General features: G+C 37.5%; 1 protein-coding gene across 7 annotated transcripts in view; it reads right to left on the bottom strand.

Moving 5' to 3' along the window:
- The window catches only part of MACF1 (microtubule actin crosslinking factor 1), a 314,815-nt gene that overhangs the window by 132,633 nt on the left and 167,232 nt on the right, over positions 1-14,950 (bottom strand). For all 7 annotated transcript variants that reach the window (XM_054572012.1, XM_054572014.1, XM_054572013.1 and 4 more), the window contains 8 exons: positions 12,517-12,669; positions 10,067-10,221; positions 6,460-6,586; positions 5,733-5,916; positions 5,143-5,312; positions 2,002-2,180; positions 1,202-1,340; positions 189-382 (listed from right to left, as the gene is read on the bottom strand). In XM_054572012.1, the coding sequence (XP_054427987.1) occupies positions 189-382; positions 1,202-1,340; positions 2,002-2,180; positions 5,143-5,312; positions 5,733-5,916; positions 6,460-6,586; positions 10,067-10,221; positions 12,517-12,669 (1,301 nt within the window). The remainder of the gene's footprint in view (positions 1-188; positions 383-1,201; positions 1,341-2,001; positions 2,181-5,142; positions 5,313-5,732; positions 5,917-6,459; positions 6,587-10,066; positions 10,222-12,516; positions 12,670-14,950) is intronic.

Below are 14,950 nucleotides of genomic sequence, written 5' to 3'. Positions count from 1 at the left end.
AAGTCTGCTTTGGGGTTGGTGGTCCCAACTTCCTGTCACTTATCTTGTCCAGAATTCGTAATGCCATTTAATTTCTCACTCTCCCTATCAATTCCTGCCTTTAAATAAGAATACACAGATATAACTATTTTTGTTTAAAACCTGTTCTCTGAACCCTAACAGGAGAAAAAGGAAGGGCTATCACTTACCGTGTCTCAAGCTGGGCAATGACCCGGTTCCAACGTTCCTGTAGCTGGGAACCTTTTTCCTGATAGCGCTCCAGATCCAGGTTTCGTTCTGGGGTCAAGCGACTCAGCTGCTCTGCTACTACCTTGGCCTTGGCAATTTCCTCATCAAGGACTGAAAACACTGAATTCTTTTCCTTCACATCACTAAGCCAGTGCTATAAAAACACAAGCACAGTAACACAAGATTAAAACATATTCCATGCTAAAAATTAAAAAAGACTCAGATTAAGACAGACAACAAGGACATGATCAACAGCTGGCTCCACATTATATCTGTGATTCAGAAGCTAGACCCTATAATGTCTGTGCCAGAAATGCCTCCACAGTCGTCAGGCACCAAGGGCTGGCAGTACAGTACAAAGAAGTGCGTAAAGAACTTGTGTTTGAAACCTGGCTCTATCACTTATAAGCTATGAAACCACGGTAAGTCATTTAGTCAATCTGACTCTTTGTTTTCTCACCTGTAAGTGGAGATAAAAATCCCTTCCCTATCCACCTCACAGGGAAAATCAAATGAAATAACAGCTAAGTGATTTACAAACATACAGCAAAACCACTGATGGTATCCAATTAAGCCATGATTTTACTCGGGAGAAAAGGTGAAGATAAATAGAAAAGCATAGTCCTTTATCCCCTCTTTCTAGCCAGACGTACTTCTCAGTCTCTTCTTCTTTGAGTCTACAGTAAAATACATTAAATATGATTATCTGCCTAGTTCAAATGCAAGCTCAGAATCAATGTCATGCCATCCAAAATGGTATTTCTCCACTAACTCAAAACATGTGATATACTGTAGGCGGGAGGGTAGAGTTGAAGGGTAGAAAAGTAGGTTTACAGTTGTAATACAAATAAATGATACAATAATTAATAAATAATAATACAAGAATAAACTGTTTCATGTATTCACAACTGTAAACCTACTTTTGCTCACCCCTATAGTAAGTCAACCTCCTAAGAAGCTCAGAGCAACCAACCCGTAATGTAGAGCGATGGGATTCCAGAGCTGAGAGATCTGCTGGTACTGCTTCTTCTTGACTCAGCTTGATCTCATAACCTTTCACCAAGAGTTCAGCATCCTGAATGCTACGCACTATAATATCGATTGTCTTGAGCCTGTGAGGATAAGATCACTTTCATTAACGCATGCATTTTAAGAGCTGGGGTACAGACCTGAAGCAAAGGAGAGGTTCACAAAACAGTAACTGCCAAAATCAATTTCATCATTACTAGATGATAACAGAGTGTCATAAAAACAAGAAATAATGGTACATGTGGTGCCAACTTAAGCCAATTCAAAACAAAGTTCTAGGTGGCACTGGGCATGCACACTCATAGTGGACTCATGGGAGAAAAGGTGTGAGGCCAGAGAACCACTCACCACCATGAATCACCTAAGATCTTTTTCTCCTAAAGGTTATGGGTGAAGATGGGTAGTGAGGGGGAAAAGCTTAAAAAACTTGTATTTAGTTTACTTAGTTTTTTTCTTTTTATTCTTTAGTATCCTTTTCTCTTTCCTTCTTTCAGAGGTATCAAACAGAAATGAGGTACAAAGGAGTTCTAACACTGCAAATCAACTCCCTGATTGGCATTTGTTCAGTGGAGCCCAAATGAACCCACTTTATATTTGGAACTAAAGCCATGGTCTCTTGTCATGGATACAGGCTCCTCAAGATCTGCATTCTCTCTGGACTGTTCATGAAATACTCCAGGCACTTCTCCTCCTCATCCCAATGGAAAATACTCCCATTTGGACCCAAGTTCTCAGCTCACTCACTTATTCAGATAGACAGTGGAGAGACCATATACATGGTCCATTTTCTCCACCAGCAGATTGAGCTCTGAGTGCAGAGTTGAAACACTTGAACCAGATGGGGACTGATGGAGAAAGTTCTTGCATTTCATTGAAACAGCTTCCAAGTCTGACCTCAGTTGCCGTAAATCATCCTGGGTACGCTGTCAGGAACAAGACATATAATGAAGATGGAGGTAGAATTAAACAAAGAAGTTGGAAAAAAGTCTTTGTAATAGCAAAATATTGGAAGCAACCTAAAGCCATCTATAAAAGAGTAGTTGAATAAACTCTGAAATAGCACTGAAGGGGGTGAAGGGGGAAGAATACACACAAGTAATTTCTGAACAAAGTATCTGGACTATTGACATACCTTCAGACTAACAACAAAAATATCTATAAATAAATGTTGAATTTCAGTTAACAAGTTTGGTTTTTTTTGTAACAGTAGCAGTAGTGAGTTAGCAATTCTGCAAGTACTCTCTGTACATGTAAGAAGTGAGCAATAAGTAAACTTGTGGATAACATAAGTAGGTTTTTCAGTCTTGGGGAAAGAAAGGAGGAAAGGTTAGAATAGCCCTGTGGTATTGGTTTGGAACCAGATAGTGATAAGATACATATGAATTCATAGTGTGTGTGTGTGTGTGTGTGTGTGTCTTTCTGATGCATTGATCTACCTTTGTGATATATTTGTATATGCATACTATAGTTATACATATGTACATATATACATGTATATAAATAGGTGTGTATAACATAGAAGTGTGTATGCATATGTGTTTGTAAGTATGTGTTTTTCTAGATCTATTTGCTGAGCAGTCCTAGACAATGAACACACTCAGCACCCAGATCTTTCATGGTTTCTAAATAACAATCTCCACCTAAAGGAAGTAGGGTTCCTTGGAGAAAATGACCAATTCCAGGGCTGAGGCTGGCTAGGGCAAGATGAACCTGGAATATTTATTTTGTTGAGAAATAATAAAGCACTCAAAGAATAATGATGACATATTAAAATGACAAAGAAGCCAGCTTGAAGGGGCTCCCAATGGGTAAATCTGGAAAATTTTGAATATCAAAAATAAAGGGAGTAGCAAATTACAAACCATTGATTAATATAAGAATTCATCAGTTTATAGTGACATAAAGAAGGAAGGAGAGAGGGAGGGAGGCAAGCAAGCTCTTTCCATCTGATAAAAACAGAAGTTAAAAAAATGTAAAAAACAGACTTAGAAAATCTCCTTTTGGCAACAGTCATACTAATAACTATTCAGTCAAGGGTCAACAACAGATGCAAAAACTAGTTGGTAAAACAAGATATTCACATAGTCTTAAAGTATCTCTCCACAAAGTAATTAGTAATTACAAAGAGGAAAATAGCAACAAGTGATAAAAATTATCATCAGTAATGGGACAAATCAACATCACATGCCTCCTGATATTATTCACCAAGGAAACAATATCACCTCTACGGTATACCCGCCCAAAATGTGTTAGCTATTTCTAATCATGAGGAAGCCTCAGATAAATATAAAGAAAGGGCCATTCTACAAAATAAGTGTCCTGCACTCTTCAATAATGTTAAGCTCATAAGAGATGATGAAAAATCAAAGAACTGTTTCAGGTTGAAGAAATCTAAAGACATACAGCACCTAAATGCAGTGTATAATACTGGATTGAATCCTATACCAAAATTACTTTATTTTTTTTTTTTGCAAGGGGGAGAGGGTAGGTTGGGGGTTGGGGTGCTACGCCAAAAATAATTAGGTATGGTCAACTGATAAAACTTTAATAAGGTCTTATCAACATTCATTTCCTAATTTTAATTATTGTCCTGTGGTGATGTAAGAGACTATCCTTATTTTTGGAAATGCACACTGAAATATTTAGGGGTAAAGGAACATCATTTCTGGAAGTTATGCTGAAGAAAAAAAAAAGACTATACTATGTCTACATATATGTAGAAGAAAGTGATAAAGTAAATGTAAAAAAGAGTTATCACCTGGGGAATCTAGATGAAAGATAAATCTAAGCAAAGAATAAAAACTGTGTATATGTGAAACTATTTCAAAACAAAAAGTAAAAACAAAAAGGAGGTCTTTTAGAAGAGCTGAATATTAACCTTTTTGATGACTACAGAAAAATGTTTCAACATGAGAATTACAGGTTAATACAATATGATTCATACAGACTTATTAGATCCCTCTTGGCCAATGAGAATTAAACTGCCCTCTCAACCTCCTCCTCAAGCTTAGGAATAATTAAGAAAGGTAAGAAGAAAAAAACACTTCTCATTAGCCATTCCTTTCCATTCCCTTTAAGCTCCTAGATCAAATCTATTATTCCTTTTTGATGGTAGATTTTTATTACATGGTAAACATTCTGTGACAGTAGGATCCTGGAGCAAACAGGCCAATAAAAACATGGAATGCTTCACAAATTTGCGCGTCATCCTTGCAGAGGGTTTGTGCTAAAGTGAGCACCAATTCTAATATTCTTCACAGAGCTTTCTCATAACATCCCAAGTAGAAATGTTCTACTAAATAAAGCAACTAGTACTTGCTGCTTTTAATTCAAGAATACTACCCTACATTTTTATAACATTTTATTTTTCCAGAAAGCTCATTATATGTACTATATCACTTAATTTTCAAAACAGCTCTGTGACTCTCATACTACATCTTATAAGAAAGGAAACTAAAGATGAAAGTTAATTTGCTCAGTTACAGAGAAAATACATTAGAGGCAAGAGCCTCTAATCTGATTCTTTCCTTAATATTTTTTAGTCACATAACTGACAGTAATCATGTAATAGTAACACTTATAATGGATAAGGCAGACAGTGGGATCTCTACTAAACAGTCTTCAAATATATAGCCTAAATGCGGCCCTTAGAGCAATTTACCAGTCTGTTTCTCTTCCCAACAGTGTAGACTAACCAACATTCAACAATACACTGAAAGCTGAAGTTAACCTGCTCCACAGGTAAAAGGCACTTTCAGGCCGTAGACAAGTAAGATTGCCATAAGTCTATTTCCTTATTTCTTAGGATCCATACTCTCTTGCCACCCAATTCATTCTGAAAGAGTTTACTCTGTAACCAACACTGATCTTGCTCTTAGGGCTTACCTCTTGCTCTGCAATCCTTAATGCACTCTCCTGCCGGGCATCTTTGTCACTTCTAGAGCTGGGCGGAGTCTGAATTCGTTTGACTAGCCTCTGTTCACACTCCTCCAGGCGTAGCTGGATATTCTTCAGCTCTGAAATGTACATCTTGGCCACAGTTTCTTCTTTGTCTTCTATGAATGTACAAACACAGAAGACCATTAAGCACCATACCAGAGATTAGCAAACCTGGGAACAACAGATTTACCCTCAGGTAGAGGGAACCAGTGGTTCCAGCAGATCTGATTTTTGTTCCACCAATGAAAGCAAGGCCTTATGTAGGAAACCTTAAGCCTGATCCTAACTTCCCTGCATGATATAATAATCTTTAGGACGCAAACATGCTATTTCCACAAGAATATGTGATAGGTTGATTAGCAATAAAGACTAAAATACGGCCTCTTCTTCCATGACCTGAATTCACCTCAGAAACCAATTCTCTCTCAGGGTTCTCATTTTAGTGGTGACAGTGCTCTCTAGTTTATAGGAAGGGTCTTGCAGCACCCTTCAGGGTTCTCATTCTACCAGTACCCTGCTCTTCCCAAGGCACATACCATTCTCCATGGATTTTATCAGGTGCTGGAAGTGGGTTTTACAAGCCTCCACTTCCTCTTCCAAACGCAGATGATCCGCCACTGAGAAGAGCACTGAGTCACGGCTATCCTGCAGAAAGTCATCATAGTGGGCCTGGAGGGTCTTCATAACTTGGTGGCACTCTCCTGGTGTTGATGACCGAAGCTACACAGGAAAAGCCAGAAAACTTCAATGGAATGTGAACATAATACTTTCTCCTTTTTATTGACATTTAACATAGACATGAAATAATATATAAACTGTAATTGCATACACGCTGATTTTTCACAAATTGAACCTGTCTATGTAATCAGCATTTAGACTAAGAAACAGGGTATCACTAGCACCCCAGAAGTACCCTTGTGCCCCCTTAGACATAACTTTTAATAATAATTAATTTACCACATTCCCCTACTACATACACTTATGCAAAAGAGACAGTTATCCTGCAATGAGAAGCAGCCTGCAACCTTCTCCCTTTGCCAAGACAACCAAATATGTTACTTATTTTCATCAGGAATTTCCTTAACCTTTTGGGCTGCTGTTTCTATTTCCTAAGAGCCTAAGGTACTTAAATTTAAACCAGTTTCCCTGATACCATTTTATTCTGATTGGGTGGGTAGGAGTCTCACAGTAAAGAAAAAAAGTTCCTTTGGAAAAAAAGCTTGCTAGTAGTATGTGTGCCTGGGGTAATACTTTCACAATTACCTTTTCCAGGTTCCAGGTCTTTATAAGGTCAAGATCCTTCCTCAGATAGTTCCAGGAGATAAGGCTTTTGGTGTTAACATGTAGTTGATGCCAAAGGGCCATCACCTTCTGATAAGACTGCTCCACTCTAGGAACAACACAGAACCTGGTTATAGCTTTTATAAGACTTGAGCCTCACATTAGAGATGCTCTAAGGAAAAAGTATGATTCTTTAGCAGAACTGAGTTTATATGCTGAGCAGAGAAAGTCAACAAGTCAAATACTAAAAACATAGGAATCTTTAAAATGAAATCAACTGCTACCCTCAAACAATTTAGATTTGCTACACTATTATGTATATATATTTCAGCATACCTTTAGCAATCTTATAAATGTTACCTGAGTGTAACTACTTACAAGAAGTTAGACAGAGGAACTACCCAGGGAAAACAATGACAGAGAAATTTAGAGATAAAATAACCTCATCTGGGATTGTTGAAAAATGGCATTATCACCACTTAAAAAGTGGTTTGCTACGTTCTGTATATATTTACAAAACTGCTAAAATGTAAGAGTTAATAGCAATTTAAGAAGTTCATCTGGCATATGGAAGGAAATTGCTTGAGAAGATTTTTCCTTTAGCATCCCATGCCTAATGCAACCTTAACTTCTGGGAAGACTTAAACTTACAGATACACAGACACATGCAATAAATAACAAATTACCTTGAATTTTTTCAAGTTGAGAAATGTGAGATATTAAAATAGAATGAAGAACTAGAAGCCATAATTGTAAGTTAAAGAAAAGACATTAAACTCATTAGTTTATCTTCCTTTAAAAAAAATTCCACTAAAAAAGTTCAGGAAATTGCAAAGAAAAGCAAAAACACAAAGAAACATAAAACAGAAGAAAATGAGAAAATCAGTTCAGGAGATCCAACATCTGACAAATGAGAGGTCTTAAAAGCATGAACAGAACATAGAGAAGGATGTAATTAAAGAAATAATCCCAAAAATATTTTGCCAGTTCTCAAAGATATGAGTTTCCAGTTTGTGTTCAGGGTTAGCATAGAGACTCACCTGAAGACAGAGCATCCCCTCCAAAGATTAAAGACAAACAGAAGGATTTCAAAAACTTCAGAGATAAAGATTTCATTCAAAAGATTAAAGTATCAGACTGATTTCTTTCCATAACTATAGTAGAGGACACTCAATCCTATGCATTTGTCAAAACCATAGTACTGCTCACTACAAAGGGAAAATTTGACAGTTGTGTAAACTTAAAAAAAAATAAAGAAGGACAATGGTACTGTATATTTCAATAGCAAATGCTGGAAGCCAGAAAAATAGTGGAACAGTGCCTTCAAGTTTCAGAGTGAAAATAATTTTGCAAAGAATTTTGTTATGGAAATTCATAACTAATTCATTATGAAGGGAGAAGACAGACATTTTCAGATATGAGAGGTCTCAAAAAGTTTACTTCTCTTGGACTTTTTTCTCAGTAGGCTCCTACAGGGTATACGCTCCCAAACCAGGGAATAAACCAACAAATAAGACTTGTTTTCTAAGAATCAGAGGGTCCAGCACAGAAGAGAGATGAAGAGACCTTCAGGATGAAGACAAAGTGAAATGCCAGGGAGGCAGTACTGAAGCAGGCCTGCACAGCAGGTTCAGACTGGAAAAGGAAGACAGAATGACCTAGAAGAGATGTTTCCAAGAGAAATAAAAATAAATCAAAATGAAAATTACCTACAGTGTTTGGCCATACTAAGAAACCTTTTAACAGTAACATAGAAGAGTTTGGAGATAAATTCATAATACACTAATAGACAACTAAGCAAATTCAAAAAACAAAAAAAAAAAACAAAGATGAATTCTAAGGAAACAAAAAGTTACACAAGAAAGTAAATGAAATAATTTACTCAAACACACATTCAATCACCTACTCATTCATTCTTTCCTTCAACAACCATCTGCCAAGCATTTTCTATGTGCCAGCAATGACCCTAGTACTGAGGGTACAGAAGTAAACAAAAGAAGAAAAATCCCTCTGTTCTTTTGAAACTTCTAATAGGCGAGGAGAGGCAATAAACAAATACACAATCTGTTAGGCTATATTAAGTGTTATGAAGAAAAATAAAGATGAGTGAAGGAGACAGAAAGTGATAGGCAGTGAATGGGGGTGGAGGTACATGGGACGGTAAGATAAGCTGAATGAAGTGAGGGAGTGAATCACATAAATATTTGAAGCAAGCAGAGGAAATGAAAGGCCTGAGGCAAAATGTGCTTGTGGTGTTTGAGAAACAGGAAACAGATGAGAGTGACTGGAGCTAAGCATAAGCAAGGAGCGTGACAGAGGGTGAGTTTAGAGAGGAAAGACACAATGGGGTAAGTCTCACAATAATCCCCTACAGTACTGCGTGGCTCAGCTATAAACCATTTCATGGACTGGGTTGGCTAAAAAGTCTGTTATGTTTTTTTCATGCGATGGCTCAAGTAGTGTTTAGTTATCTTTAGCTTCATTTGAAACAATTCTGTTAGACTGTATTGTTGACAGCTATCATATCAGCAGGCATTTTTTAAAAAATCAAAATTGGTGAATTTTTATGCAGCCATTTTAATATTGAAGATGGAAGAAAATAAGCAACACTTTCAGCATATTGTGCTCTCTTATTTCAAGAAAGGTAAAAACAACTGAAATACAAAAAAAGGTTTGTGCAGTACATGGAGAAGGTACCATGACTGATCGAACGTGTCAAAAGTGGTTTGTGAACTTTCTTAGTACTATTGACATTTTGGCCAAATAATTCTTTGCTGTGGGGCTGGTCTTATGCATTGGAAGATGTTGAGCAGCACCCCTGGCCTCTGCCCACTGGATGCCCATAGCAGGAGAGAGCCGACATACTCAAAACATCCAAGTCAATAGTTATTGGTGAAAATGAAAAATGAGTCCTTTATTTTACAGAAAAAACTAAACAGACTTTCTGGCCAACCCATTAATAACACAAAAATATCAATTTAAACAAAACTGTGACAAAACTACATTTGGAAGGTGGGGAAAGAAGTGTATGCAGGTGTATGTGTAGCAAGGTAAATGTTAGCTTTTTAGAGTAGGAAGTCAATAAATAATTTCTAAAGTTGAAAAAAATCAGATAATAGCAGGAAAAAATCACATTATTTAGAAATTTGGAATTAAATCCAAAAAGTCTTCTCAGAGAGTTGAAAATAGTTAACTCCAGGAAGCAGAACTCTGGAGTGGGGACAGTGGTTGGTAATTTTTATTGTAAGATTTTTGGTATAATTTAACTTTTAAAAATAGGTACACATTAATAAAATATATATTAAAAAAGAAAATTAGCTGTCACTACAAAAATAAATCTGAGAACAAACTGTTCATATCCAAGAATTCTTTTAAAAAAGAATCATCATTAACTGTATCTTAATTGAACATAAACATTTACTCAAAATCTACTATGTGGCTGGCAGTGTAAGACTTTATATCCTAACAGAGAACCTTTCCCAAAAGAAACTTTAAAATTTGGTTGCTCTGTTCAAGGAGATCATAAATGCAAATTCCTCCCTCCATCAGTTCTCCTAGGCCAAGCAGAGTGGCGGTTGAGCAAAGGTACCTGCTGGCCATCTCAATGGCATCCTTGTTGGGTGGAGGGATGAGGAAGCAGACAGATGGCACCATTGCCTCATTCCCTGTGGGGCTGATCACTTTCCACTTGGTCCTTTGTGAATTATCTTCTAACACACATTCCTCATTCTTGCAAATAGTGATCTGAAGAGATAATTTAAAAGTCATTACTAATGGATAAATCAGCAACTCATTTTACCTGATGCCTGATCCCAAGGCTATGAAATCCTCAAGAAAAAAATCATTTTGCAGATCTACCATCACTTAAAGTTCCTGATTCAGACCAAAAAGATGTGTAAAAATACACAACACAGAAAAAGTTGCGGACATCAAATAAATCCAGGAAGCAAGTGTTTCTGAAATGTCTGTTACATGTCAAATAACTCAATAAATGAAGGGCAGAAGGAGACTGTAAGACCTCTAAGAGCAATCTCTCACATATACAGCCATTAGAGTAAAAATTAAAGAGACATAAATACTCACAACTTTGCTTTTGGGATAGTGCCTCCTCCTTCCTTCCTTCCTTCCTTCCTTCCTTCCTTCCTGTCATCCCACCCAAAGCCCTGAAAATGCTTAAGGATTTGGAATCATCAGTTCCTTCTCTTGGGAGACAGGCAACCAATATCATCCCTATTTTATGAGGGGGAGACCCAAAAAAACCCGGAACTATCTTTTGGAGGGCAGGCCCCTTGTAGTACGGGCTTTCCCCTCTAGTTGAGTGTTCTAGGAACCCATCTTTATCAGTGTACCACCTGGTGTTGTTGTGAGGGGCTGCATCTTGCTTCAGTGAATTTTTTTTAAGACTCTTTCAACACATTTGCCCATTTCATGATGGGTGATTTACAAGCACTCCTCTCCACACCATGCTGAGAGTTCAGTAGTCTTTGATCAAAAACAGCTTGACCACTGTACTCTACCCTCCTTATTCACTTGATCTCACCTGGAGCAACTTTTTTTTGTTTCCCTTGTTGAAAAAATTCCTCAAAGGGAAATATTTTGCTGATGTGAAAGAGGTGAAACAAAAAACAGCGGAAGTATTAAAAGGCAACAGAATTGATCACCTTGAAAATTGTTCTAAGTACTGGGAAAAACACCTCCATAGATGCACTGCATCAAATGGAGAGTACTTTGAAGGCGACTGAAACTTAAACATATAAGAATACAAAATTTTTTATAAATAACTTCTGGGGTTGGCGGGGGTGGGGGGGTGGTGGTTCTACCTTGAGTAGACAGAAATACTGAGACAGAAAGGTGCAGAAAAAGTTAATTCATTCTTTTGTGTAACAAATATTTATTTAGCCTACTGTGTACCTGGCAGTGTGCTAATCCATTAGAGATAGAAATGGTAAAATGGTAAGCTGATGAACATGGTCTATTAATATATTCCATATATTCTGGTGGGGTATATATATAGTTACACTACTGTGTGACAAATGCAATTTACCAGGAATGCATGGAAGAGGCATGACCCAGTCTTGGCTAGAGAGGTAAAGAAAAATTATTCAGGACTGAAGCCACAGTAAGGAATTTACACTTTCTAAATAGAAAAAGGGATTGCTGAAGGACTTAAGCAGGGAAGTGACACTTTTTTGTAAATGATCATGCTGGTGGCTAAAGAAGGCATTGGTTCCTGCCTGGGTTGTGAGCCAGGCCATGCGAGAGGCTGCCAATCACTGTTTCTCTCACACATTGATGTTTTTCTCCTTCTCTTTCTCCCTCCCACCACCTCTTAAAAAATGCATCAAGGAGGTTGATGCAACAATTGAAGTGAAAGAAACTTATGATCTAACTTAGGGTACTTGCAGCAGGGACAGAATGAAGTACATCTAAGGGATTTTATTTAGAAGTTAGTTTTGACTTGGTAGTCCTACTAGCTGTGGGAGATGGATGAGAAGGGAGGAGTCAAGGATATCTCCCATCTGCTACAAAGTACCGTTTTGGCCACCACTTAGGCAACTGGATAGATGATGAAGCCCACCACGAAGGCAGGGATCAGATTATTATTTTATTATTGTAGAGCTGAAGCTCCCCGCCGCGCCCCCCCCCTCCCCCGCTTAAATTCTTATCCAAGGATATTTTTCACTGATTTTTAGAGAGAGGAAGGAGGAGAAGGGTGTGGGGAGAGGGAGAGGGAAACAACAATGTAAGAGAGAAACATTGATTGGTTGCCTCCTGTAGGAGCCCTGACCAGGGATCACACCTGCAACCTAGGTATGCGCCCTGACCAGGAATTGAACCTATAAACTCCTGGTGCAGGGGTCAACACTCCAATCAACTGAGCCACCTGGCCAGGGTGAAGCTTTTTTTACTTTTATTTTTAAATGATAGAAGGGATTTGAGCATATCATTTGATCTTTTCTCATAATCATAACCCTAACTGAAGGCGTCTCATCCCCTTCCTTTCCTCTTGTGGCTAGAAGTATCCTTTCGCCTCCTTACCTCGATCTGCCGATAGTCACAGATGGCCTTCACAGAAATGGTGCTCTTTAGCACATGGTCAGGACTGCGTGGCTTTAGCTGAACAATTGTTTTTGATCTCCCAACAAGACTGGCAACAGAACTTTTGGACTGTATAAGCTGCTCCTTTTCATCCTACAAAATGAGAAGAAATTAAAAAAGATACTAATGTTGCTACTTAGGGTGACTAACAGAAAATTGAGTGCTCCACTCTCTAAGAGAATGTCATTTCTCAGTTAAATAATCCTTGGTGGAGCCATTTTAGAAACACAAAGATAAAAAGATAAAAGGAGAGACTGTTTTTGTCTTCTACCAAGTGTTTTTGTATTCAAATTCTGCAGCTCTTTCCCTGTGCCCTTTCAATGAACCATAAAGCCGCATGCAAAAACAAAACACCCATAAAACAAAAAAGAACTTCTAGCTGCCAAATACAGCTAGCTATAAAGCTAGCAAAGCACTTCCCCAAATAAGGTTCGGAGAACATGGCATTTAAAAACAATAACAACTATGTTGTTATTGTTGTTATTATTCAATTTCTTACTGGTAGAAGCCAGTTCTTGCCTCCTGCTTAGAAGAAGCTAGAGTTAAGCTCTTTAAAATTTTTTCAAATAATTATATCTAACACAAATGTTACACTTTCTTAAATTGAGTCAAACTTTCTCCAGAAAGATCTTAGCTCTTCAACCAACAATCTACAATCAATACCGTTGGTGAAGGCATTATGACAAAGGGTTTACCTTTTAGTGTCTTGCTGTGTGAAAGTCATGTAAATTTGATTGGGTTGAAAGCAGTACCATGCAAAATTAAAACTCTCAAGTCTCTGAAAACCCAATTATCTTAAAAACTAATGAACCTCTTGTCAACAAAATTGGTAGCAATCTACTGCTAATTCCATTAAAGTAAAAGATTAACCAGGATGTTTCAAGCCCGTTTTGAGGTATAAAAACTACCCAGAAGAGGGCTTTCTTAGGATGGAAGTAGATGTAATGAGAGCAAAGAGTTAATAATGTTAAGAAATGCCATTAAAGAATTAAGAATATGCAAGTAAAAAAAAAAAAAAAAAGAAGAAGAAATGCTTAAATAAACTACCTGTGCCTGTCCCGGGGAGCATGATTGGAAGAAATACAACTTTAACTTATTAGTTAAGAAAGAGGAATGGAACATATCAGGGTGACAGCCACACTGTTCCATACTTGAGAGCTGGTCTACCCATGTCATTTTCCTTTCAATAAGGATGCCACTTTCATTTTCCTTGCAATAAAGATGTCAAAGTTCTGTCTAACCCAAGCCAAACATCTCAAACTCCAGAAACCAAGTGCTCAGCGTGGTAAAAGTTCTGAAAAGAACCAGAAGCCAGGACAGATGCTCCCGAACCTGACGGAAAGCTGAGGACAAGTTGAGGAGCAGACCCAGTTGACTCCATGCCCCGATGATGCCGCCAACCCGATGCCCCTGACCTGGAGAGGAGGGAACAAAGCAGCAACCCTCGAGAAGAGAAGATAGGACAACAATTGCAGAGAAGTTACCCTACAACAGGAAGGTAGTCTGTGGGAGGGAGGAGATAATAGCCAAGGATTATTATATTCCTCCTTCATACTTGAAGTACATCCAAGAGAGACCTTCTAGAGACAACATCTGAAAAGTCAAATTTTTTACCCTTCATTCCAAATTAATTAAACTAACAGATTATTTGCCCAGGTAAAACACTGAATGTAAAACCATTCTTAAATTTATAATACCTGCAAGTATACAAAAAAATCAACTAACATTCACAAATGCCCAAGTGTCACCCTCAAAAAAATGACACTGTTTTGGGTTATTCTGGTTCTCCTAGTCACAATTTTCTGTTGAAATGTGAGAATCCCCTGGCTTCTCATATAGAAAAAGTAATTTCTCTATCATATATAGTACATATCTTACTGTGAGGTGTACCTTGAGTCTTGTCTTGCCAATTCTGTGTAATATACATTCAATAAATGTAAATAGTCCTGCTGCTGATTTTATTACCAGCGCTCCTGAAGGAATAGTTCATTGGAGGAAATAAATGTAAACTTGATTTGAATTAAATACTGGACGCAATACTATTTAAAAATTAAATGCTGCTACATAAACTGGATAATACTGCATTACATCTAAATAAGATTTTAATGTCCTTAATTAAATTCAATTTTCTAATACCTCATCATTACCAAAAGAAAAATGCCACGGAGGAAAAATTTGGCTCAGGTCTAGTTCACTCGGGTTTTGTTTTATTTTGTTTTAAAAACTCTTTTCGCATGGGAGAGTGAAAAAGAAGTTGATGTCAGGTAATCCCCTTCAACCTTATTTTTCATGCTCTATACTTCATCTTTGGCTCCAACTACTGAATTGAAATAGATAGAAACAATGCAAAGAAAGTATGATGAGCAGTACTACA

Source organism: Pteronotus mesoamericanus, unplaced genomic scaffold (assembly GCF_021234165.1).
Source record: "Pteronotus mesoamericanus isolate MK-2021 breed Mesoamerican mustached bat unplaced genomic scaffold, CSHL_Meso_final contig_221, whole genome shotgun sequence".
Lineage (NCBI taxonomy): Eukaryota > Metazoa > Chordata > Mammalia > Chiroptera > Mormoopidae > Pteronotus > Pteronotus mesoamericanus.
Note: the sequence above shows the minus strand (reverse complement) of the source record. Positions and strands in the feature narration are given on the sequence as shown.